Source organism: Musa acuminata, chromosome BXJ2-1 (assembly GCF_036884655.1).
Source record: "Musa acuminata AAA Group cultivar baxijiao chromosome BXJ2-1, Cavendish_Baxijiao_AAA, whole genome shotgun sequence".
NCBI lineage: Eukaryota > Viridiplantae > Streptophyta > Magnoliopsida > Zingiberales > Musaceae > Musa > Musa acuminata.
Genome location: NC_088338.1, coordinates 6,308,814 through 6,334,285, shown reverse-complemented (window position 1 = coordinate 6,334,285; position 25,472 = coordinate 6,308,814). Strand labels below are relative to the sequence as shown.

The following is a 25,472-nucleotide window of genomic DNA, read 5'->3' as shown; positions in this document are numbered from 1 at the left end:
TTATGGAAATTTTATCTCGTATTGATATTAAACATTATCTCTATAAATTATAAGATACTTATCCATCTTAACAAATTAAGATCCTCTTCCTCTTGCTAGCTAACGTGGTTGTCATTACTAATGCATCTGTTTAAAGAGATTAATTATATATTATTTATTTTTATAATTATTTATATTTAATATTTTAAAATTTATATTGAGATTCTTATACTTATGAAAGTAAAATATTTCATTCTATTTCTCTTCATAATGAAAATATCGTACATAATCAATAGTAAATCGAAATGAGATAACATGTTCAATGATAAATACTATGGTATTTTCATCAAGCAAAGTTAAATATTTTTATTTTTCATAAATATAAAAATCTTAATATAATATTTAAAATTATAAAGATCGAAATACTAAAGATAATTAATTAGTAAATGATGAATTCTTACGAAAATAGATTTCACCTATCAGAAATTTTTGATGAGTTGTGGTGAGGATGATTGACCGAGAGAAGGGTTCCATATGATCTCAGCACCTATGTGCAAGGGAGATAATAGAGGAAGGGTGAGGTGAAAGCGAATAAAATGAGAAACAAACATATTGGAAAGGAAGCATCTTTAAAACATGGCGGAAGTACTTCCAAGTTACAACAGGAATTTATTGCCGTCCACAACACGTCAAAAGCCAATCCATGGAAAAAGGTTGGTAGGTAAGTTCTCTTCTCTTAGCACAACTCGCAAGCTTTTCTTCCGCTTTACCACAGAAAGCATCCAAACTTTTCATATCAATTGAAGCATACTTTTTTCCTCCCCCTCTCGTCCTTTAAAGAGAAGCTTACTTACATCAATGCAAATGCAAATGCACAATGAACTTGTGCAAGAGAAGACACCATGACATCTTTGCACAGCCAGAGAGAGAAAGATATTAGGATGTTGATAGTAAAAAAGCAATGAATTCTACCTTGTTTTAATTCTTTTTTTAATGTAGAATCAGCAAATATCTATCTGATGAGTTCATATGATATTACATTTTAATTCTATCTATATTGCATTACATAGGGGAGTATTATCAATCAATACTTGAATTTACATGTATTCTTAGAATGATTTTTGACTCGAAAAATATTTTCCCCTAACCTCATCGTCATAAATATTAGGGAAGACAAAAGCTTTCTCACTAATCAAATACTTTACTTCCATTTCAAATATTTAGATCTTATCGCGTATGCTTTCGATATAATTTTGTATCATTGTGTCTCGAAGTTAAGTTGAATTTCATCTCGATTCAAACCATCGACTTCTAAAAAATCTAAGTTGAGTATTCTAGCTATGATACCTAATTTACAGTATATATTCAAGTGTGATGTCCACAAAAGAACAGAGTTGTGATAGCTTAACACATCACGTCGAGTTGATAGTCGATATGGAAATTAGATAATTTGATTATTCAATCTCATTGTTAATCATTCGATCAAATAAAAAAAATGTCTATAAACTATCATAGTTGAATTCTAAAAAAATAGACTTATATCTCTAATAAATTCTTGCAAAGCATCATAACTTTTAAAAGTTTTAATAAAGCATCCCTTATTATATGTGAAAAAAATTAATTTATCTTTATTTTTGTCAAACTCATCGTCATCTTTATTATCACTTCTCCTTTGCATGCCAGACTTATTGTTGCTTCCGAATACATTGTTAGCTTCTATCAAATCTATCTTACCCTTATGCGAGGAAAGAGGTATGACGATGACTCTCGTACATAGTGGAGAGTCATACATGGTTGTTATCATTGTTTACTATACAAGATTCAAAGATAAAAAAGACAATGATTGCGGTGATATAGGAGTGAAAGCAGGTCCGATAGGAGCTAGAGATAAAATGATTATTAAAAAATATATAATTTTTAAAAAAATTAAGATATTATATAAATATTTATCAAAAATACTATCATCATATGTTTATCTTTAAATATTTAAGTACCAAATCTAGATGAGATCCAATTCCCATCATCGATTTCCTGGCACAGGCGAGTATACACTACACATAACTCTTTCTCTCTCTCTCTCTCTCTCTCTCTCTCTCTCTCTCTCTAACCCAAACCTCTTTCCATCGTTTACAACAGTGTTTATAACCCAAGCGTAGTCACTGTACCATTCATTCGTTGGATTCCCAATAATTGTGTTCCTCTCTCTCTCTCTCTCTCATCTCCTCGAGCCATGTGCGTCCTACCCGGGTTGACTCCCTTTCCCCTCTTCCTCTCTCTCTCTCTCTCTCTCTCTCTTTCTCATCGTCTTTCTCTGCATCACTTGATGTGAGGGAAGAAGGGAGAAGAAAGACGGGGTTTGAGACGACCCAAATCCCCATATTTAACTAACCCTACCTTGGGATCATGATCACCAACAAGAACCTCTGCAAATGAGGGTGCAGCAGCAGCAGCGGCGGCTTTGAAACGCGTGCATGTTAAAGCCCTTCTTCACTGTCCCGACATTAATTACACGTCACCGCGGCGCATGTGAAGCCCATCGTGTCCTGCCGCTGCTGCACCACCAACTCCGAACGCGAATATTAATGCAACTCTAGATGGCAATTGGATCGGATCTTCCCTTGGCTCCGAAACCATCGTAGATCCATTAATCTCGCTCGTCTGCGTAGATCCATCAAACCCGGGCAACATGTCCTTTTGATGGTCCTGATCTTATCATGCACTTTGCAGTTTGGACCACCACCGCACGATGCATACGGTACGCTGTAACGTATGTAGAGTCTGATAGCTGCTGTCGCCTACTCCTCACTCGATCGATGACACCACCCCTTGGCATGATAATAACGGGTAGCTGTAGATCACATTCTCTCACTTCACAGGAAACTACTGCTCTTGTTTGACTAATAGTCAACCATATTACACGTTTTTCTTATGGTTAGTCAAGTAGTCTGACTAAAAGATAAAGGTGTAATCCTACTTATGATTCGAACTAGAATCGACACTGTGCTCAAAACAGAGTCCAGCTGTGCCCACTCATTTCCTACATCATCATACGAGATAGCCTTGACATGAGAGGAGTGAATGCACAGCAGACTGATAGCACGGGCCCCCCACCATCCTATGTCGTATACTCTCTCTCTCTCTCTTGTGTATAAAATTAGTCTCCTCGCTTGTCATCTAATCTTCTTGGGCACCCACTAGATCTGTCTTGTCTCCTTCTGACGAGCATGAAATGAACACTCTCATGGATTGCTCAACACAAGATTCTATACTCGGTATGCACAGTGAGATACTCCACGGCTGGACTTTGTAATGGTTGTTGTTATGCGTGCATGAGTCCTTCCTCTAATGCACAATGGACTTCATAAGTTAATGGACTGGATATACAAGCAAAGACTAAAGATACATAAAAAAAACCTAAAACAAGTTCCTCCCATGATTCCCATCCGGAGGCTTTTCTTCCTTAGCTTTTATGTTGTTCTAATGCAGAACTGGACTGTCATTCTGCTCTTCTGGGGATGGAAGCATGAATTGTGCATGAGATTGACGCAGGTTAGAGGACAAAACAGGAGGAAGGTGAACATAGGATGCCTAAACAAGAGGAAGGTGACATCGAAGCTTGAAGGTGGCGGCAAGTGGCCGCATGTGACTCCTCCCCACAAAAGTGATGACCAGATGATTCCTCCCTTGGTGTTGTTCGAGATGCTGGAATAACTTGAGACCATGGCAAACCCACTCTTAGACCTAAAAGATTCTCAAGGTCGGATTAGGTTAGGGTTAGGTCTACTTCCTTTGGGTTTAGGCTCTTCGATCGATAGCTTCTAACTCACCTATGATCTGAAAAGGCACCGGGGAGATGGCAGCATCCAAGAGAACCTGCACTGTTGACATGATAGAAAAAAACATAGTTGCTTTTCCTCCTTGTGGCCAAGTTTACCTGTATCTTTTCCTTCTTCTACCTCTTGCAGAGCTGCATTGGTCCACAAAATCTAGTAACTGCCTTGTGTTCTTTCTCATCAAGTGAAAATATATGGGGTGAGAACAAGTTTCCACTAGTTACATTAACCCTATTCTCTTAGAGCTTAGTGCATGGAAGCCATGTTGACAAAGCAGTATGTGGATTTTATGAAGGGGAAAGATTAAGCTATCTTTGTGTGATGTGGGTGCAGGTTGGCCATTTCTCACTCACTATTCTGAAGATGATGTTGGCTTTCCTCGTTCTCAGGCTTAGGCAATTATATTACATCTAAAATCAATGATCAACATGGAACAAATATCATTACTGTAGGAACAAGAAAAGCACTTTAAATTTATATATATATATAGAGAGAGAGAGGAGTGCAGTCATGAACTTACAATAATCAAGTGATTAACAAGAACCGTAGGTATATAGATCATATATATACAGTAATAAGATTTCCCTCAATTAAGGTTTCAGTACCAATATCTGCAATGCATGCACATATACAGGATAAAGGTTTTCCAGGTCATTGTAGAGGTCTTCCAGCTCTTCCTCATCCTCCTCTTCTTCCCCTATCGCCTTCTACATCACCACCTTTGAGCAGCTCCACCGCTTCCTCCGTCGTGGGCCGCTACTCGGGGTTGATATCAATGCATTGCAAGGCGAGCGCCACCACACGCCCTTCTTCACGAGAGGCAAAACCCACCATCCAGCAGCTTCTCAATAGGCATCCTAGCGTTCACAGTTGCGAGCAACCGGACACCGAAGCCATGCATGCAGCGGCTCTCGGAGACCTTCCCATACATGGCGTATTCCGGTGCAAGGTGGCATACATTGCCATTCACTCTCGTCGTGTTCGCTCCTCCCGTCTTCAGCTTTGTGATTCCGTAATAAGCAACTCTAGCATAGAACCAAGGAGCACGTTGCCTCACGGAGAATGTGAAGGACACTGTTATAATGAAGACACGGTACGATGATGATGATGATGATCATGATCATCATCAGAGACACACGATCTGACTTAGTCCTTTCAGAGGCTCCAATGGCGATCGACTGCCTCCTCTTGGGTCAATCAAGAAGATGCTCGGCCGTGGAGATGGCTGGGAAGGCCTGTCCTCTCTACCTGTACAGAAACCCCGAAGGCTCACGAGATTCCTTGGCTGTCATGACCTTAAAAGGCAATTCATGGCGACCAGACCTACACGATCAATGAACAGTCAGTCCTCTGTTAGTTCTACCAACTTCTCCGAGCTTCTCGTCTTCATGAAAGTGTCTCGTTTAAGGTATAGATATGCAAGGTTAGTCATGGCTCTCATTTGATCCCAAAATGCTATCCTGTGAGCAGAACTTGTACGGTACGTTCGTTCTGCCCCGTGTTTGGCCGATGGGGAGCAGCAGAGGCATCTCTGAAGCATGTCTCTCCAGGGAATGAAGATGACAGGGTAGATGAAGAATGAAGTCGGTGGAGTTCAGGGAAGAAGCGGAGTACAGCAAGCATAACCAGCCCAAGGCACCTTGAGTCTAGTGCTCGTTCTCTTGCGGAAAGCTGTCCCTTCTTCCTCGGTCTCATCGAACACTCAAACCCTTTTACTTGTTTACCTTTGTGGATCATATGATTAAATTCTTATACCATAATAGCAGATGCTTTGTTTAATAGATCCTTAGAAACCAACATGAAAACACATATATGCTATTTATTTTGTAATGTCTGATGGAGAACCGCCGTCGCGTGTCTCAGTCATTCTTTCGAACATCTCGAGTGCATATCCGATGCTGTCCATGTTTCTGTCGTCTGTTGTTTGTGATCTGATTGGGCTTTAAATTGGATCACGGAGGCCCATTAAGATGACCTTTTATTTGTATTCCGTTTGCGCAGCGCGAGCTGCGAGACGAAATGGCTCCACGGATCTCGCTCCCTCGCAAGGTCTTCCCACTCCCCTTCTCCTCCCGCCTCATCTCCTCGTCCGCGGCGGACCACCAGGCAACACCGTCGCGACCGTCGATCGGCTCTCCGGCACGCATCCACAAGCTGATCGCCGCTCAGTCGGACCCTCTCCTCGCCAAGGAGATCGTCGAGGTGGCCTCCTCCCTCCGACCTGACCTCCCCCTCCACCCCTCTTCCTTCCACTCCGTCATCCTCAAGCTCGCCCGCGCCGGTCACCTTTCCGCCGCATCCGCCCTCCTCCGATGCCTCCCCTCCCCCTCCCCCGCACTCCTCTCCTCCGTCTTCCTCGCCTTCTCCCGCCACCGTCGCCCCGACCTCGCCCTTTCTGCCTTCCGACGCATCCTCTCCTCCCCCTCCAGCTCCTCCCCTCCCCGCCCTAAGCTCTTCCGTCGCCTCCTCTCCGCCCTCGCCGCCCACCCCTCATCCCTTCCCGTCGCCCTCTCACTCCTCAAGTCCTCCGCCTCCTTTGGCGTTCCCGACTCCGTCCGCGCCCACAACGTTCTCATCCACGCCTTCGCCCGCTCTGGCAACGTTGCAGTCGCGTACTCCCTCTTCAACCGCATCTTCACCGTCGGCCTCGCCCCCGACGTCACTTCCTACCGGATCCTAATGCAAGCGTTGTGCCGGAAGAGCCAGGTCGGCACCGCCAACGACCTGCTCGATGATATGCTCAACAAAGGCTATGTCCCTGACTCACTCACCTACACCACCCTCCTGAACAGCCTCTGCCGTAAGAAGCGGCTCCACGAGGCCTACAAGATGCTGTGCCGCATGAAGGTACGCGGCTGCAACCCGGATATCATCCATTACAACACGGTGATCGTTGGGTTCTGTCGTGAAGGTAGGCTGCTTGATGCATGTAAGGTGATCGAGGATATGCCTGATCATGGATGTTTGCCAAATCTTGTCTCCTATACGACACTGATACATGGATTGTGCTCACGAGGATTATATGATCAGGGTCATGGGTATCTGGAGGTTATGGTGGGGAAGGGACTCGTACCGCACTTCTCAGTGTTTCATGCATTGGTCAAGGGGTTTTGTAGCGTGGGGAAGGTGGACGAGGCTTGCAGGGTGCTGGAAACAATGCTAACGAAGGGGGTGGCCCCGCATGTGGAGACATGGGACTTGCTTGTTGCTGGAGTTTGTGACGATGATAGGGAGAAGCTGGAGGATTGTGTTAGGAAGGTGGTGAATGAGGAAGAGTGGAGGAGAAGCACAAGGCACATTCAAGTTGGCTGTGGATTGGAGGGATACATGACCAGGAGATCGAGGGCCGGAACCAGAAATGGATACTGATACTTCTAGGATTACAAGGTTTAGAGCATAAGAAAGACTGTTCCAGAACAGTATGTAAGAGTTGCCAGATTGTAGAATAATGATGTATTGTTTTATTGATGAGAAGCCATTACTGAAGAAAGGGAAGCTATAATCTAGACCGAAGGACGAGGAGTACTTTATTTGTCATAAGGGCACCTTTTGGCAAGAAAGTATGAATCCAGGTATGTGACTATATTACAAACACTCTTTCAAGCACTACATCAATTATGCCACTGACAATTCTGAGCCACATTACCAAACATTTGTAGGATGCCAGAAAAGCTAACAGAAGAATATTCAATTAGGTTTCTGTTGTTTTTATAAGTCTTGAGAAAACTTCATAATTTCCTTGCATACTCAAATCTCATTGAACTGTCAATCATGGTTTAGTAGCTGAAGTCCAAAGAAAAATAAAATTAGTTTTTGTGGCTTTGGGGTTAAATTCATGAAATATTGGCTAAGAGTTTTATCCGTGCATGCAAGCTAAGTTGAGCAAGTGATATGGACGAGATGCTCAACTTAACCAAGAAGATCCAGAACAAAATTGGGGCAGCTGTCTTCATGTTAGATTTTATGATGACATAGTGTTTTAATTTCTGGGGAAAACCATTCAGAATCATGAAGGTTAAGGCTGTTGCATGTCATATATCTGTGGTCTTATTTTTGTCTGTGTGACATTTTGAGTAAAACCTGTTTCTACTAACATCTGAAACAGCCAAAACATTATTGAAAAACATGCATTTCGTTGGTAAACGTGTTTGAAGCCCCTCTTTAAGTTCCTGTTTCTAAAGCTAAAAGGAAAGTTGAGAATGAGGCCAGTACTTCAGTACATGAGTGTAAAATTTATTTTTCTGAGAGAGGCTAAGCTATCGAATGCATAAAAGCCTGGGTAGACTTGTAGAAAACAGAACCTTGAAAAAAAAGGGAATCTAGCTAAACCAGAAGGGCTATAGTATCTAATAGTTAATGTGAATTATTAAATAAAATGATATTCATTCATGATCTGATGATTCATGAAGTATGTCCCATTTTGGTTGGTTGTTGAGAAAAGTTATGCTTGCCTATTTAGGCATAATTAATCTGCTCACTATCGCACTAGTTATCTGTGGATCAAATGGTTGTAAATACCATGGTGTTAATGTGCCTGAACATACTGATATAATGGTGGATGAGAGCAATATCTAGTTTTCCTTTTTCTATTTCATATGCACAGGAAAATGGTTCCTTGATCATTTCACTTGTTCGTGTGAAACTTATTCACTTTTGGTTTAAAAACTATTTCGAATCAATTTTTAAATTAGGAGGATGACCCTTTTTTGCGAACTAATATTGAGCCATTATGGCCTGGGAATTAATTGTTTTAGCTGTGGAAATAGACTTTAGAATAGCTGCATAAGTTTGAGATGCATATTAATAAGAGCCTGAGACACTGGGTTACCTTGTTTATCTGTAAAGCAAATGGTTAGCGATAGATTTGTTCTTGTCAAACCAGGCTGGAGTCTGAAAATAGGTAGATAGATGAACAAGAAAGTCAAAACTTTTATCTCCTTAGGTGTCATAGATGAATTTGCTGCAGAGGATCATTTCAAGATAGCATCTTCATATTTCCAAACGTGAGATCGTCCAACCAACAATTGAGGAAAGCTCATGGTGAAATCTTGTACGATAGTGAAACTGTGGAGTTCAAGTCCATCTTCAAGTGTTACATATTCTGTTTCTCAGTAATTCCACGAGTCAGTTGACCCATTGCTGTTGCTGTTCTGATTGCATCTTATAGTTCATCCGGTCAGGTAGTTGACCGTCTTATATTCATTTTATTGTTTCTTTTATGTTTATTTTTTTTCTTATTGCGTTTTAGCTGTTTTTGTTCCTCTCAGCAAATCGAACCTTTGGGGTCAGTGAAATGCAGCATGCTCGGGAGAAGTTGGAGCTGGAATGCTCTAGGGAATCAGATGTGATATCCAACACATACTAGTTTTCTGTAGAGTTCTTGCAGGTTAAGATGTGCACCAGAGAATAGATGATGTATTGTCGCTCCTGTTCTTCAAGTAAACGATAAACAGCGGTGCTGTTATGATGTGGCACCCTAAGAAGCAGAGTTTCTTCATCAAAGTTCAAAATTGTTTCTCGTGTCATCAGAACTCTTGGTACTTATTCTGCAAGAAAATCATCTTGTGCTACTACATCTAAGATCATCTTTACATGTATCATTTGAGAATATAATTGGGGTTCCCTTACATGCAGGGGAGGCTGAGGTGCATGCTACTGGGGAGGGCTCATCAGAAGAAAGTAACTGCAAGGTGGCTCTCATCAGTGTTCATAGAGAATCCAACAAGCTGCACAATTGGTTGGCCGACAATGATAGGGTTTTCTTCTCTTTCGGACTATACCTATCTGGCTGGTGGACTCCATTAACTAGCGAGCAGGTGAGATGCAACATTCTTGGATACTTGCTTGATGAGCAGTTACGTTGAAATCATTTTCTACTATCGAGGGATCACACTGGTGTTTCTATTCTTACAAAATTTCTGGCTACACCTTTTATTTCAGAAACCCAAAAAGCAAAATCCTGCTTGTCATATCCAGTTTTAAATGAAGAGATGTATTTTGACTTGCTAGGGATGTATATATAATTATGAGTATTTCAGAAACTATGCCATCAAGCGGTTAGTCACGTTTCAGGGACTTACTTGTTGATATTGTTGCCCTGTAATGGACTAAAGTGCAGAAGTCTATCAACCATCTCTCATTTCCCTGCTTGAGAAGGATCCTTGCAACCCTGCAAGTAAACAGAGAAAGAAAATTGAGAGAAAAGGAAAGAAGAGGGAGAAGGAAAAGAATAACAGGTGATCTTCTTTTAACCTTTATTCTTATTTTAATATTCCTGTTAATTTTATTCTATTTGGAAAAATCTTATGCATATTGTTGATGCATAACTTAGCATCCTATGTATGAAAATTTCTGGTACGCTACACTGATATGATATATGATGAGTTTTGAGATTTATTGTCGAGATCTTTTTATTTTGGATTTCGAGAAAAGTGGGTATCGGTGCTATTTTATATACATACATACAAGAATCGTTCTGCTCAGTCTCATGCTCTCTGAGTAAGCTCCTGATTCATATTATCTTCTTCTGGCTATTCCAGTTTCTCCATAGTTCTTTCACTCTCCTGGAGGACAGAACCGATTGACTCCAACTCAGATTGAAAATTGGGGGTACTGGCAACAGCAGGGGACGCTGGAGGGGTGGTCTTATGTGCGCTGTGGGAGCCTGTGGCTGATGGAGGTTCCTCTGAGATCTTTGGCCTGTGTTTCCTGGTTTTCTTCTTCACCTTCTTTTCATCAGCAGCTAGTTGACTCATTAGGTCAGAGCTTATTTGTATCGTATATGAATCCGCCATTCCTGAATGCAACAGAATGTATTCCAAGGTTTAATCTTCGTAATAGAATTGAAAAAAAAAAAATCAACCGGACACATGAAATCAAATGTTTAAAAAGCTCAATTGTTAGATTCTGCATAATGAATTCCTATATTGCCTCTAGTTGCTTAGGAGAGAGAATCAAATACAAATACACAAAAAAAATAAATATAATAAATCAAAGTCATTAATCAATCATCAATTATATTTATCAAGTAACCTTTGTTAAACCCAATCCTATTCCAGTCATAAATAGGATGAAGACCGGATAACAGTCAAAATAATTTATGTAATTTGCAAACCACATAAATCCAATCACAAATGTGATACAGAAATATAAGTTTGATTGGCTAATTCGAAGGCTATCCTTGTCAAGGAAGGTTTATTCTTCCTTTAGAAAGAAACACGTTACTCATATCCTGATAAATTTTCTTTCATATGAGCCTTTAAGAGCTTACGGAATTTAACTCATATACTTCACTAGTATCGAGGCTTTTGGACACTACCTTCTCAAAATAATGATGAAAATACAAATATATTCCTCATCGGATTACGATTAAAACTCTCTTTGGGCAAGAATGCTGGTTAGGACTCAATAATATATAAAGCTGAGTGTAATATGGCTGGTTTTTGGCATTGTTTTAAATCAGCTGTAACCTTTTCGTTCACTCACTTAGTTTAGTATCGACATGTGTCAGGAGATTTTGTCGTCAAAGTCGACCCGACATGATCTGAACTCGAGGAGACAAGAATATTTGAGGTGGTGACTAAGGTATCCTCCGAGATGGTTCCGAGGAGGAAGTTTCGAGCCGTCGAGACACCACCTACACTAAAATCGATGTCGAAATAAATTTTACAATATAATCTCTCCGATCCTCAGGTTAATGATTGAGATCTTTAGTTGGTAAAGATTTTTCTTAGGAAAATAATCACTTAATATAACGTCAATGATTAGTTTTTAATACTTGGGGATGGGAAGGGGACAATCTCTAACTATCCCAACATCTCTCTCTCTCTTGAATCTAGTCCACGTGAGCTATAGACAAAAGACAATCCCGAACGGCCTGCCTATGACTATTGTCTATGAGGATGGATAGATAGAGGGTGATGAAACTTTTTCTTCGATGATAGCTTTCGTATATTGAATACGTGTCAAATGACAATTTATCATATTCATATATTCCCCTATCAACAAGCATGTGGCGCAAGCACATAAATGGATCCGCTTCCTTGTTGCTACAAGGTACATCTCCACAACACAAATGAGACATCAAACTTCTGTTTGACAGCATGTCAAAGATAAACTTGAAGACTTGGCTATAAATGTTGCACTTCTGAGTGGTTCACACTTCTGTTTCAGTCAGAATCCCTCTTCGTAGGTTCTGATGCTCAAATTTCAAACATGGCACTTGGAAACAAAAAAAGAAAATCTTAAATATGGAAGTATTTGCACTCGGAAAAAACATGCAAACATAGCTATTGAAATATATAGAAAATTACATAGAACATCGGAAGAAAAATACGTCCTACCAATCTCTTTCATCATGATTGTTTCATGTGATTCTCAACAGGTAACACCTGGGAACAAGATGAGATCAATTTCGATAAAGACTCCTGTGTTAACATAGAAAACCAGGTTTAATTCAGAGAAGAAAACTGATGCGATATAGAGAGAACAATAAACCAGTTCCCTACATCAATCTAGTTTGAGATATCTTGAGGACATACCACAGTAGATGGATCACCTAATGAAGTGGTGTGACAACACCTAAACCTAAAGCAATAGATCTTAAATTGCCATATTATTTATTCCATGTATAAAGAAATCATCTGCTTCTACAAAATTAAATTGTTCAACAAGTTTAATCTGCTTTCGCATGCAACCCTTAATGTTCTTCTAAATCGGACAAACAAAACGAGTAATTTGTTCCTAAATCTCATTCATCTTCATTTTTCAACTTCATCTAATTCTTCACGCCTCCTAACTTCATATACACATTCTTGGATTTCTTCATTTTCTATTATTATAGTCTCTTTCTAGATTTTTATTGACAACACCTATCGTTCCTGTTTTCATTCATTAAATATTAAAAACAAACACGAATGATAAAATAGTCGAAACCAAACAATCATTACTCACAAACATAATCAATCGCAATATTCTTTCCCTTACCTATTCTCATCTTTATTTTACCTTCGTTAATAGATTAATTAAATTGACTTTGAAAGTTTATCGTAACATTTATTTCGTCTTCATCACTTACCTTTGTCTTAAAAAAAGAAAAAAAAAACATCCAACCCGTCAATCAAAAGACATAATGAAATATTTATATCTAGATTTATAATAATATATTAATTTAAATCTTTACTCATTGAAACCGAGATATTAAATTTATTATTGTTGAGGTTGAAATGGTGGCCAAAGAACATCAACCAATGGGTTGCCTAGCAGTGAAGGTCCATGCTGTATGCATGCTTGGAAAAGGATGAGCCAACCAACCTTCCTTGTCTTATCCCCCAGAAACTGATGTGCCTTCACCAAACCTAATGATAGATAGTTCAGCAGATGGAACTCAGCAGCTTGGAAATTTAACCTTTCCTGGCAGCTGAGAACTTGTTCTTAGCTCCTCGGTCATTGCTCCCAAGGCAGGTTGCCTTCTTATGTCCCACCGCCATCGTTTTCCATCCATGTCTCCTGCACATCCAGCTTCGCTTCATCTCGACCATTTTGTTGGTGATGCTTAGCTTTCATCTGCAAGGCCCACATTTCTTGTTTCAGCTTCCTTCTTCTTCATCCTCGAATGCGCCACTTCCTGCGGTGTGTCGTGCAAGAATTCTTGCTCATTTTCTACGTGTGATTCGAAAGCAAACAATCCTTCTTCTCCTCGTCCAATCGCACCACGCTGTGGATTGTTCTTGTGGCTGTAGCTTTTCCCACCTCTCACGCTAACTGCTAAATCCTTCGCCATGTGTTCCATCATGACCAATATATAAAAACAAATTAATATGGTTCCACAGCTTTCGATATCAACTCATGGGTATAAATATTTTGAGGGAGAGAAAACTCGAAATTAAAATAAATTATAAAGAATACTAATCAAGAACATATAAAAAAATAAAATCGATGCAAAATTAATATGATTATATAACTCTCGGTCAAAAATAAATTCTTCATTAATTATAAGACCCTCGAGTTTTTATCTTTATTCAAGCACAAATCTCCTTACATACGTATGTTGTCACATAAAAAAAATTATATATATATATATATATATATTTCTCTAAAAAAAACCTAGAGAGTATCAACATTATTTCTAGATGTCTTAAAAGATAATTCATGAGTAGTAGTTTTATTTTTTTTATGAGAACTATTCCTTATCCTTCTCGAATACTCACTCCCAAAATATTAAAAATTCTTATCGACCGTCGTGTTTTTTTTTTTTTCTCCTTATTTCACCTAATCTCTAACATAGTAAGGTAGAGAATATATATATATATATATATATATATATATATATATATATATATAATGTTTAAAGTGTGAACCTTAGGGCAGATTATTAAATGCAGTCAATTGGATAACATTTTGCAGCACTTGTGTCGCACTCTATACACTTAATTTAGTCTAATTATCATATGATCAAGCTAGACTATCATCCTCCACCTCATCGCGTCATGTTTTGATGGTTGACGATGTAGAACAGACCAACTAGGACAAGGCAGCAAACTAGGAAGAACTGATCACACTTGATTCCATACTTTGAAATTTGCTACTGTGGAGTCATAAGAGACATCCAATGTTCCTTGTTCATGACATCCAGATCCATAGATTTCGTCCATCCACGTTGAATGCTAAGCTAAATGTACACCTTTGATGTGCGCAGTCTTGTACATCACAGGATCAATCTGGCCGACGACAAAGTTCTCCGGAGAACTAACTGTACATGACTTTCTACCCGGACACACACACAGAGGGAGGAGGAGAAGAGTAGCTTCGTTGTGATCCAGCTTCCACTTTGCAGGAACAAGGGATCCAAGCTTGCTTCCCTAACCAAGCTTATTAGGAGCAATCTACACTTGTACACTACGCGGAGAACTCAGTTTTGCTTTTGTCTACCTACAATTGCCAAGCCACTTGCACATCTCCTACCCAAGAGCCTGGTCATCGAGCAGCCACTCGCAGCTCCCTTCGTCCCACGGCCATACTGGCCCGGCGACGCTGCCGTAATCCACGTCCTCGTTGCTGGGAAACTGCCACAGCTCATCCAGCAGTGACGTGTTGTCCTCCCACAAGCAGCTTAACAGCGGGTCTGCGCCATCAGCGTTCGAGCTTGCTTCCGTTGGACTTGATGTGTTCTCCGACGACTGGATTTGACCGTCGGTTCCTCGTGATTGTAACTGCTGGTCGGACTTCGATTCCGTCGTCGCAGTGGACTGTGAGGAGACGGAGTTCGCTTTCCTGTCGAGTGGCTTATGAGTGACTGGATCGACGCCCATCTTAACAAGTTTCTTCTTGATGTGTGTGTTCCACAGGTTCTTGATTTCGTTGTCTGTTCTTCCTGGTAACATTGCTGCAATCTTTGACCACCTGCATGGAGTCAAATCGAGGTAATTGTCATGGAGCATGCTCGTTGTCAACGGAACCGAAGCAGGAGAGAGCAGTAGTCAAAGCTTGAACTGTAACAGGAGATCGATCGCTGTATCTGATGACGCAGAACACAGGAGAAACATAAAAATAAATGACTGTTGCTGAGTTCTACGGAATGGACGGATAATGACAATGAAATATTATGCCAATTGATGTGATCATGACAAACGATCACGTTATGTTTCAATGTTTGTGATGCATTTAACGCAGCAAAAGGTAGATGCGGTGAGAAGATTGCTATGCTGCTTGTTTCTTATGTGTTGAACGTGTGTGATTTTGATGCATGCACGCCTCGGTAGACGTGATCGAAGGCAGAGCAGGGAGAAGAGGAGAGAGAACCTATTCCCCAAGCGAGCATGGAGATCGATGACCAGCTGCTCATCGGCGGGGCTGAGCAGACCTCGTTTGAGGTCGGGGCGCAGGTAGTTGGTCCACCGAAGCCGGCAGCTCTTGCCGCACCGCAGCAGGCCCGCGAGCTTTGGGACGGCGCGCCAGCAGCAATGGCCATTGGTGAGGATGAAGCTGATGAGCTTCTTGTCCTCCTCCGTCGACCACGGCCCCTTCTTCACCCCGAGCTTGTCGCAGCACGGTCGCCTCCCCATCTCCCCTCCGGCTTGAGGCTTCCGGAGCTACCCCCACCCACCAAACCCCTCGTATTTAAGACACCTACCACCGTCTCTCTCTCTCTCTCTCTCTCTCTCTCTGCAAATAAGCCATCCCCATTGATAGCAGTCGCGCATCTGCAATGACCTGACCAGTGTTTTGTTCTTCTGATGTGATGGCAATGGTAGATGATGTGCTAACCTAAAGGAGTTTAGATGCGCTTTTGTTGCAATCTTACTCTAACATTTCATCACCAACGTCGTCATCTCACACTGAATTGTGGGGGAAACAGCCCCATTTGACTCGGTCCTAAGTCGAGTACCGGTTGAAGGGGGCGTGCGTCAGCAGTGCGTCGAGGCTACGTTGCATGCACCCCAATGTGTCAGCACAGTTGTTAGCATACGTTGGTGATGCGTTGTACATCATAGAGTATCTGATATGAATCGTGTCTGCCATGTAATCGAACTCAAGATATGTTGTAAGAAGCCTAGTCTTTGGATGAAGGAAATTTTTTTTTCAATTTTAGTAGTTAATCTGATCGAGTAAATCTTAATTAGTTGCAAGTAAAAAATGATAAGACTAAGATTCATTATAAGAGTTTGATAAATATACTATTATTTAAATATTTTGATCAATTGTGTTATTTGATATCAAAACTTCAAATCCAATGATTTGTCAATTGAACTATCCTTCACATATTAGAATTTGATCTAGGCTACACGTGGATAGTGTAAGAAGATTAAAATTTGATCTAGGCTACATGTGGGTAAAATAAGAAGATTTATCACGATGTGAACTACTGTCGAGTCCTTTAAGTATAAAAAATTGTAATACCTAGAGTAATTTTATATTAAAAGTGGATAAAACTAATATTGATTTATAAGGATATGATAAGTATATTATTATTAATTTTAGCTCAAGTATTTTTCATGATAGGAAGATGACACAACCGAGAGCATACAACAGATATTTTTTGTCCCCATCAATAAAACCAGAGAACACATTATTCTTAGATTTGTGCAGACAATTATAGTTCCAGTCAGAATACCCTTTTGCCCTCTTCTACAGTGTCATGTACTGCTAATTTCATGTTGGAGGTCGTGAGAAACAAGGGAAGACAATCCACCAAACTGGTTTGATACATCAAGTACAAGCAAAGTGCAACTCGCAAGTTCAAGCTTATTTGGCCAGGTCTTTTACAATCCAACTAGAACTCATGATTCTAATCTGCTACTCGCTGAGTTACATACACTAGTGGAAGAAAGAAGAATAAGAAAGCAAACAAATTTGATAATTACATATCAGCGAAATTGATACTTCCAAGTTGCGTAAGGAATATAATTCGGTACCGAAACCGATAGCACCTCGTTTACTTTTCTGAAACTTGAAGCCTTCAATTTGCAAAACGCATTCTCCTTGTAACCATATGGACCACAGCCCTCAATTTAGCTGATGAAACAGCTACCTCCTTGAAGATTCAGCATCGATTCTCCTCCTGTTTGAATCCGTCGGTAGAGTAAGTTCTTTCACTGGGGGCTCCATCTGTATGGCTCTTCTCAAACACTTTACGACTTCACTCATCGATGGACGCTCTTTACGATCCCTGACCAGGCATCTGTTGGCCAACTTAGCTATTTCATGTGCAGCTTTGAGAGAGAATTCATTTCTTAGTTTCGGGTCCATGATCATGCTGAACTTCCTGGTCTCTACAGGGAATTGCCTCACCCATTCCAAAAGCTTCTGCTCATTTGGTGGCCGATTCCTCTCTAACGAACGCCTGCCTGTAAGGATTTCGTAAAGAACCACTCCAAAACTCCATACGTCGCTCTTAATTGTGAGATGTCCCGTCTCTATGTAGTCTGGAGCTGCATATCCATACGTGCCTACAACCTGTCAATGGAAGCATGAGCTCTTCCAATTAGTAGTGAAAAAGGACATAATGGCACTTGGATTGTTTACGAATGTTGCCTTAACAAGTCTGAATAGCAACAAAGGATTGATGTAGCAAATCTAAATAGTTATCAATGAAGATTACTGAAACCCAGACATCATACAGTAAGAAGTTGACCAAAGACTGAAACTAAAGGTGTGTCAATGTTAAGTCAGCAACAATTAGTCATCCAATCATTTATTGGGATGTTAGACCATGAACATAATACTACTAAAAGGGGGGAAGAGAAAAGACAGATGAGGCATGAATATATCAAGCTTGAGGAGAGTATCTTATTAATTTATCTGAAGGTTTATGAAAAGAGATAGCAAGTCAACTGATTCAGCAAAGTACACATACCGCCGTAGTCACATGAGTGTGCCCAGCTGTTGGTCCCTCCCGTGCCAAGCCAAAGTCTGATAGTTTTGGTTTGAAATCTTTGTCTAACAATACATTTGATGCTTTAAAATCCCGGTATATCACCTGCCAAAATACGTAGAAAACATTTATTATAAGCTCCAAGTCAGAAAAACTGAATTATATCTCTCAATAAGCCAATTTAAACTGGTACAAGATGTAATACAAAAGAAAAAAAAGGCAAATTCAAGCATGATGAAGCTAGAACAATGTCATGATACTTTTGTCATTGTCTTTGCTAATTACCTTGACAGAGGGCACAAGAAAAGAGACAAATTGCATAATCTTTATGAACCTTAGATAGGGCACTAATGGAAGAGTGTACGCATTTATCATCTGTTTTGCTAGTTTCTGTAGTTTTTACATTACTGTCCCCTGTTCTTGTAATAATGTCATTACCTTTTGAAATGGAATTGAAGACTAAATTGTTTCCGAGAAATGGAGTTCAAATATAAGATTTTGATAAGAGCTGCACACCCCAAGCCAATTAATGCATATGCTACAAAAGAAGAACTAGGCACCAAATCAGGTTCTACAAGATGTAATCTTTATACATGAATGTGTATTCTACTCATGACATTTTGATAGAAGCTAATGCTCACACAATTGTCCAGTATCTGCAAGAGTCTGACTAGGAAGCTTATTCAAACATCACAAAGAAACTATATATATACACACACACAGATAAGAAGAATAGTCAATATAGATATTGAGGTGCAAATAGTCAATATGGTTCTACACAGATAAGAAGAGAGTGTGAGAGAAAGGGAGAGGTGAACGATGAGAAGAAGAACAACAGCAATAGAGTTGTAAGTCCCAACTATTTGGAGTTAGCTATATGAATCTTTTGTCGTCATCGAGATGTATAAAAAGTCATATGCTTAGTTAAGTTTAAAGTATTTAAGTCATTAATTATGGTTTCCATTAAGGTCTTTTTAGGTCCTTATTTGTCTCTCCTCTTGCTACTAACATTAATGATTTCGCTTCTTCTAACTATCATATCCATAGGTCTTTTAAGCACATGCCCATATTATCTTAAACGATTCTCTCTCATCTTATCTCTATCAAAATGATACATAGTTATTTACGAATAAAAATATTTTTTCCGTGTCTTTCTTAGTAACTCTACACTTCCATATCAACATTCTCATCTTAGCAACACAATTTTTTTGTATATATTATTTTTTAACTACCCAACATTTAAAATCATATAATATTGTTGGTCTTACATTTGTCTTATAATTTTTTTCCAATCTCAACAATATTCGAAGATCACACAAGACTCCTAACGTCCCTCGTCATTTTAACCATCTTATTTTTACTCTATAAATAATATCTTCATCAATCTCTCCATCTTACTGAATAATTGACCCAAGAGGAATATATTCATTTGTTCCAAGGTGAACAATGAGAAAACGAGAGGAAATATTCATTTGTTCTCTCAGTCTTTACATCAGGTAAGTGGCAAGTGCAAAAGCTCTCTTTGGCTTATGCTAATTTGAATTGCATTTGAATTAGTACTGCCACCATTCCTCTATACTTAGCTACTCTTAATGTTGGAGGCATCAAATTAATGCAGTTGCCAATCGAAACCTGAGCATTCTAGATTTGTGCTATTAAAAGAAGACAGGAAATGAACAGTGTCAGATCTATTGTTTTTCTCTTTCTCTTTGACAAATTTCTGTCAGGATAAGTGATGTAAAACGATATGATGAGGATGGTGAAACTGCTGCGAGACGAACAAATTCTGCTATTATTTGCAGCATATTTAAGTTGCGATCAGAATTCAGTAGGAACTTAGAGGATGCAAAATCCAGGCAAAAGAAGGACATGAAATGGGATTCTCTGATTGGCATCTCAATCAGAGTAGTGTTTCTACATGTAAGACCCGAATGTGAAAAGTGTACCTCATGATTTATTTAGTTTAGAAGAAAGACAACAACAAATCATACGATCATTTCTTAGGGTCAGCTGAATAAACTTCACAAGAAGTCAGATATACACAAGAAGGGAAGGTTTTGTGTATCAAAATGCAGCAGGACCAGAGGAAGAGCCTATTGGCACAAAGGAAGCAAGCAACAAAACTAGTGAGAAAGGAAGAGACGGTACCTGAACTTCTCCCTCGTGTAGGTATTCTAAGCCTTCAGCCACACCCAAAGCTATCTGCAATCTCAAATTCCAGGGAAGAGGAGGATAAGCCCTGCTAAATAGATGATCTTCCAAACTCTTGTTTGGCATAAACTCATAGACCAATAGCCTTTCAATCCCTCTCTCATCATCTTGTGCACAGTAACCAAGAAGCTTCACAAGATTTGGGTGCTCAAAAACTCCAAGAAATTGAACTTCTGCCAACCATTGCTTATGACCCTAAGTGTTCAAAAAATATTAGCATTGCTAGATAATATATAAGGAGAAAGTCATTTCACATATATATGCATAAAAAGTTGTCATTACAAGTAAAGATGCAATGACATGTGACAGAAGATGTGTATAAACCCTCCGATAAACCTACCGATTTAAATCAAGCCAAACTCAGGTCAATCAGCATTAGATGACAATCATGAATTTTCAAGAGGTTATAATTACCTAAAAACACCAACAGATGCAATGTTACAATCCAACTATCAGAAGACGCAAACATAGTCCAGCATAGCCACTTATTTAGATTACAGGCAACATCGGTTCTCTTTGTTCTTTCCATTGTCTCTTTAAGTTGTTTCGATCAAACAGAGATCTTCAACTCTTCCTCTCTTACACTCCTTTCACTGCTACCAAAATCATTCATTTCTGTTGACACCATGCAATTTTCTTTTTTCCTAATAGCTGTGCTCAATAACATAATAAAATGATGATAATTCACTTCTTAGATGCATATACAGACCAAAAGCTTTCCTTCCTCCTCTAGGTTTGCAGGATAGATGCAATATGCTTTCAACTTCCAAGGCTTAAATAGCTAGTAACTCACCAATCTGAAGGTATCTCCATCAGTTTATGCAATTTTGTGCAGCATGAAAAGACAACAACAGTGGTGCTTGCACTCACAGTTAGATTCAAATCGACTATAATCACAGGGATGAACAGGTGACAGGGGATACCTGCAAGCCTTTTTGGTTGAGCTTCTTTATGGCCACCAGCTTCCTGCCCCCAATTCCATCCGGATGTCTGACATAACCCTTGTAGACTCTCCCAAACCCACCTTCCCCAATCTTATTCATTCTGCTGAAGTCATTGGTAGCGTTCCTCAGTTCATCCAGCTCAAAAACACGCAGCTTGTGACCCCTCTCCTCGTACAAAGCCGGAATGCTCTTCTGTGACGTCGTAGACCCCGTTGACCTGCTCCAACGCCTTCCGGCGGCCGAATCGTCGGACCGACTGGTGCTAAAACTCGAGGAAGTAGTAGTCGCAGGCGTCGTGGCGGGGGCACTGCTCCTCTCCGGTGCACCGTTCGGCTTCTTCTTGAAGTAGCCAAAGCATGCCATGTTTCGGAGAAGGGGATATGAATTCCGACAAGAACTCAGGTGGATCGAAGACAGGAAATCAAGAATCGAGCTGAAATCCTAACAGAGGGGGAAAAGCAAAGGTAGAAACTAAGAACGAAATGGAAGCGAGGATAAGGATTTAAAGACCGACCCAGGTAAGAAAACCTCGCGAGTGAGAACTGATTTGACAGGGGAGGAGGAGGAACTGCGTCAGGTGGGAACCGGGTGAGACGCCGCTTCTGCCACCTGTTGCTTCGCTATGGAGCCTTCCTCTTTACCCACACGATTTAGGATCACGGAGTGCTTTGCCTGCGTAGACACGCACCTGTGGCTTGTCCTTCTTCTTGGACTATACATCACACCTGCAACTGCTTCCACGAAATTTCCAACTCTCTCTTCGGTCTTCACTGCTTCCGCTCTCGACAGCTCCTGCAGTCTACCCTGGCTATCGACAGAGTTACAGTCAGTCATCGCATGGGGAAGGAAGCGGAAGACTCGCGACGAGAGACGAAATTTTTCTCAGGGATGGCATCTTCGACGTTGCCTCGTACGAATCGCCGCTCTCTTCCAATTCCGTTCGTCGAAGACCGCTGTTGGCTCGACTTCTCGGAGGAGTATGAACACGGGAACGAAATTAATGGGTCATGTTAGGTACGCAGGGGACAGTTGGGGATGCGAAGAGAAAGATGGGTGTTCTGCATCACCAGAGCTTCCAATCTGACCCTTTCCCAGTCAAGATCTGCCTCAGAAACTACAGTTCCATGTGAAGAGGATAAAGCTTTGATCACGCTGGAAGATGGGCGAATCTACAGGTTCATATTTGCGCGTCTCGTAAGATCTCCAACATCATGGTTAGCTTGAGAAGGCAAATTTGGTTTCTTTTACGTGGCCTGTGTCGGCCAAACCCACCACTGTACTGGGTTTTGACCGCGGAAAGCGATGTTGACGGTTGAAGATCATGCGGTTATAAATCTTTATCGGTCAGAGGATTCAATCCTAGCCATCAAGCATGAGACTTGTCGTCACGTGAGCTGAAACCCACCGTGGTCACCACGTCGACACCACAGGAGACCGGCGGTGGCTCTTAACTCTTCGAGGTTGAAAGCAAGACTAAGAATTGCATAAATGATATAGGACGAATTGTCAAAACAAATTTCTAACTTCTAGAATTTCTCAAAAACGTTTCAATTTGTAAAAAAATTTATAAAATATTTCTAATCACATAAAAACTATTTTTATCTCCATCTTCCCTCGTCATCTATCACCTTCGCGAATCTGCAAGTCATGTTCCGTCCTTCCTCGATAGTGAAAACTGATAACAGTCCAGATATCCCGTGATAACAACTTCAATAACATCTCCCCAACTTCTTCTATTTAGTTCGTTCGTTTCCATATGGTATCAGAGCTATAATCCCGCAGCCATCGTTGCTGCTGCCACCCTTCCTCCGCTGCATCTTCCTTCCCTTCCGGAAGGAGAACGACGACGAGGACCAAATAGATCCTCTTCTACTCCCGTGAAGGGGACGAGAGTGTGAAGCGGTTCCGCGGCCGTGGGAAGTTCGCGGCGGAGATCCGCGATCCTTGGCGCTGCGTCCGGGTGTGACTTGGTAAGTTCAACACTGCCGAGGAGGTCGTCAAGGTGTACGACTCTACCGCCATCCCCGACGTCTGTCCTCTGCTGATCTGCTGCCAGCCGGCGGACTTCAAGCCATCGCAGCCGCCCATCCAAACTCCCCTTCCGACCCTTCTTTCCCCTTCGTCGGCCTCCTCGATCTCACCCGCGGCCGCGTAGAAATCCGTCGGACACTCTGCGCCCGCAACATCGCCGGATTCTCCCAAAGTGGGACTGCGCCCACAGCATCACCGGCTTCTCCCAAAACCGTAAGCTGCAGCTTCTCCCAAAACTCCAAGCTGCAGCATCGCCCGCTTCTCCTAAAACTGCAAGCTGCAGCATCTCACAATATTGCAATCTGCAAACACGTTCAGCGACGGTGGTGTCGCTGCTACTGTAATCGTTGTTGCTTGCAGAAGCCACGTTACCTTTTCTTCTAGCCTTATTTCTAATGTTGCGACTCTCATCCCCTTCGAGTCATCCAAAGATGACAATTACTTATCGTACTCAATTTTCTAATCTCTTATTTGGTTATAATCTATTAGGCTAAATCGATGGCTCTCTTTGTTGTCCACGAGCAATGCTCAATATTCCAGGAGTACCCAATCCAGTACCAAATCCAGACCATAAACTATGGTTATGTCAAGATCATCTCATCCTTTAAGCAATTTAAGCTTTAATCGTTGGATCCCTTGCCCCACTCGTATCTTCATGTGATACTACAAATCACTTTGATAAATCGTTCGCGCACTCGAATGCTTAGTCTCCTATCTAGTCTCATGCAAGCAAAACAAGAAGAAAGTGCTATTGCTAACTATCTATAAAATATAAAAGTTATTATCAATAACTTGCCCTAATAGATCATAATCTTAGTGATGAAGAAATCATTATCCACACGCTTAACGACCTCAGGGATGAGTATAAGAAATTGGTAGTAGTAATACAGGCACACGACTCACCGATGTCATTTGAAGAACTTTATGATAAGTTGACTGACTATGAGATATATCTCAAGCGTGAGGACAAGTTGCCAGAACCTTCCATCATAGCTCAAGTCAGTCAAAAAATCTAAGAAGAAGTACAACCCGGCTACTTCAATTATCCTCAACCTTGGCATCCTGATCACACAAATCAACAAAGAGTTGTCTGCTGTTCATCCACAACAATTATGGCGGAAACGAAGACATCATCGTTGGTGACGGTAATGGACTCCCCAAGTAATAAAAGTCATAGACTTCCCTTTGAAAAATCCTCTATATCCTGCTCTAAACCCGGTTATTTATACTGATGTTTGGGGCCCCGCTCCAATCACTTCCTTTGATAAATTTAGGTTTTATGTTATTTTCGTAGATTATTTCACCAAATACATATGGTTTTCGTAGATTATTTCACCAAATACATATGGTTATACCATTTTCACCATAAATATGAAGTTTCAATAGTCTTTACCAACTTTCAAAAATTTGTCGAGAACTTCTTTCGGTCTAAAATTAAAACTATTTACTCCGATGGTGGCGGCGAATATCAAGCCATCACATCCTGCCTATCTGCTTATGATATATAATACCTTAAGTCATCTCCACACACTCCTCAACTCGTCGGCTCTACTGAATGAAAACATTGACATATAGTTGAAATTGGTCTCACACTCTAACACTAAGCCTCTATACCACCAACTTTTTGGACTATAGCCTTTCAAGTTGTCGTCTACCTCATTAATCGTATGCTTACTCTAGTCCTCGAGTACGAGTCACCATTTGAAAAATTATTTCATAAATCCCTAAATATTTAAAAACTCAAAGTGTTTGGATATTTATGTTATTCATGGCACTGTCCCTATGCCTTACATAAGATAATATCAAAATCTAAATCTTGCGTTTTCATTGGATACTCCGTTAACCATAATGTCTTTCGATGTTATGAACCCTAATCTCGAAAAGTATTTATGTCCCGTCATGTTATTTTTATAGAGACTACCTTTTTGTTTCACAACCCTGAGTCTCCTACTGTGCGACCTACTCCATCACATATACATCACTGGAGTACGCCATCAATCCCGTCAACCGAGTCTCCCATAATATCATCCAGTTCTTCTCCTCATGATCCACACTCTCTCATTCTCCCGGTGCAATAGCTCCTCACCCCTTCCATTGAGCCTC

At 40.7% G+C, this 25,472-nt stretch overlaps 3 protein-coding genes across 9 annotated transcripts; 1 reads left to right on the top strand and 2 right to left on the bottom strand.

Moving 5' to 3' along the window:
• Positions 1-5,688: 5,688 nt before the first annotated feature.
• On the top strand, positions 5,689-10,678 carry LOC103995582 (pentatricopeptide repeat-containing protein At4g01400, mitochondrial). 6 transcript variants are annotated; one of them, XM_018822172.2, is made up of 5 exons: positions 5,689-7,384; positions 9,080-9,349; positions 9,447-9,628; positions 9,931-10,048; positions 10,352-10,678. In XM_018822172.2, the coding sequence occupies exon 1, from the start codon at positions 5,832-5,834 to the stop codon at positions 7,179-7,181; it is 1,350 nt and encodes a 449-aa protein (XP_018677717.2). In that variant the 5' UTR covers positions 5,689-5,831; the 3' UTR covers positions 7,182-7,384; positions 9,080-9,349; positions 9,447-9,628; positions 9,931-10,048; positions 10,352-10,678. The 6 variants fall into 6 exon arrangements, with proteins under 6 accessions (XP_018677717.2, XP_018677714.2, XP_018677710.2 ...); XM_018822169.2 differs by having other exon boundaries at positions 9,926-10,048; XM_018822165.2 differs by having other exon boundaries at positions 9,885-10,048.
• A 3,766-nt stretch (positions 10,679-14,444) lies between these two features.
• On the bottom strand, positions 14,445-15,912 carry LOC103994219 (MYB-like transcription factor ODO1). Its single transcript, XM_009414557.3, has 2 exons — positions 15,612-15,912; positions 14,445-15,212 (listed from the first exon to the last, which is right to left on the bottom strand). Exons 1-2 carry the CDS (start codon positions 15,872-15,874, stop codon positions 14,771-14,773), a joined length of 705 nt encoding a protein of 234 aa, XP_009412832.2. The 5' UTR covers positions 15,875-15,912; the 3' UTR covers positions 14,445-14,770.
• Positions 15,913-17,023: 1,111 nt separating this feature from the next.
• On the bottom strand, positions 17,024-22,569 carry LOC135598643 (probable serine/threonine-protein kinase PBL19). 2 transcript variants are annotated; one of them, XM_065092759.1, is made up of 5 exons: positions 21,853-22,569; positions 21,318-21,779; positions 20,332-20,589; positions 18,166-18,288; positions 17,024-17,765 (listed from the first exon to the last, which is right to left on the bottom strand). In XM_065092759.1, exons 2-5 carry the CDS (start codon positions 21,699-21,701, stop codon positions 17,337-17,339), a joined length of 1,194 nt encoding a protein of 397 aa, XP_064948831.1. In that variant the 5' UTR covers positions 21,702-21,779; positions 21,853-22,569; the 3' UTR covers positions 17,024-17,336. The 2 variants fall into 2 exon arrangements, with proteins under 2 accessions (XP_064948831.1, XP_064948832.1); XM_065092760.1 differs by having other exon boundaries at positions 21,867-22,569.
• Between the last annotated feature and the right edge of the window lie 2,903 nt (positions 22,570-25,472).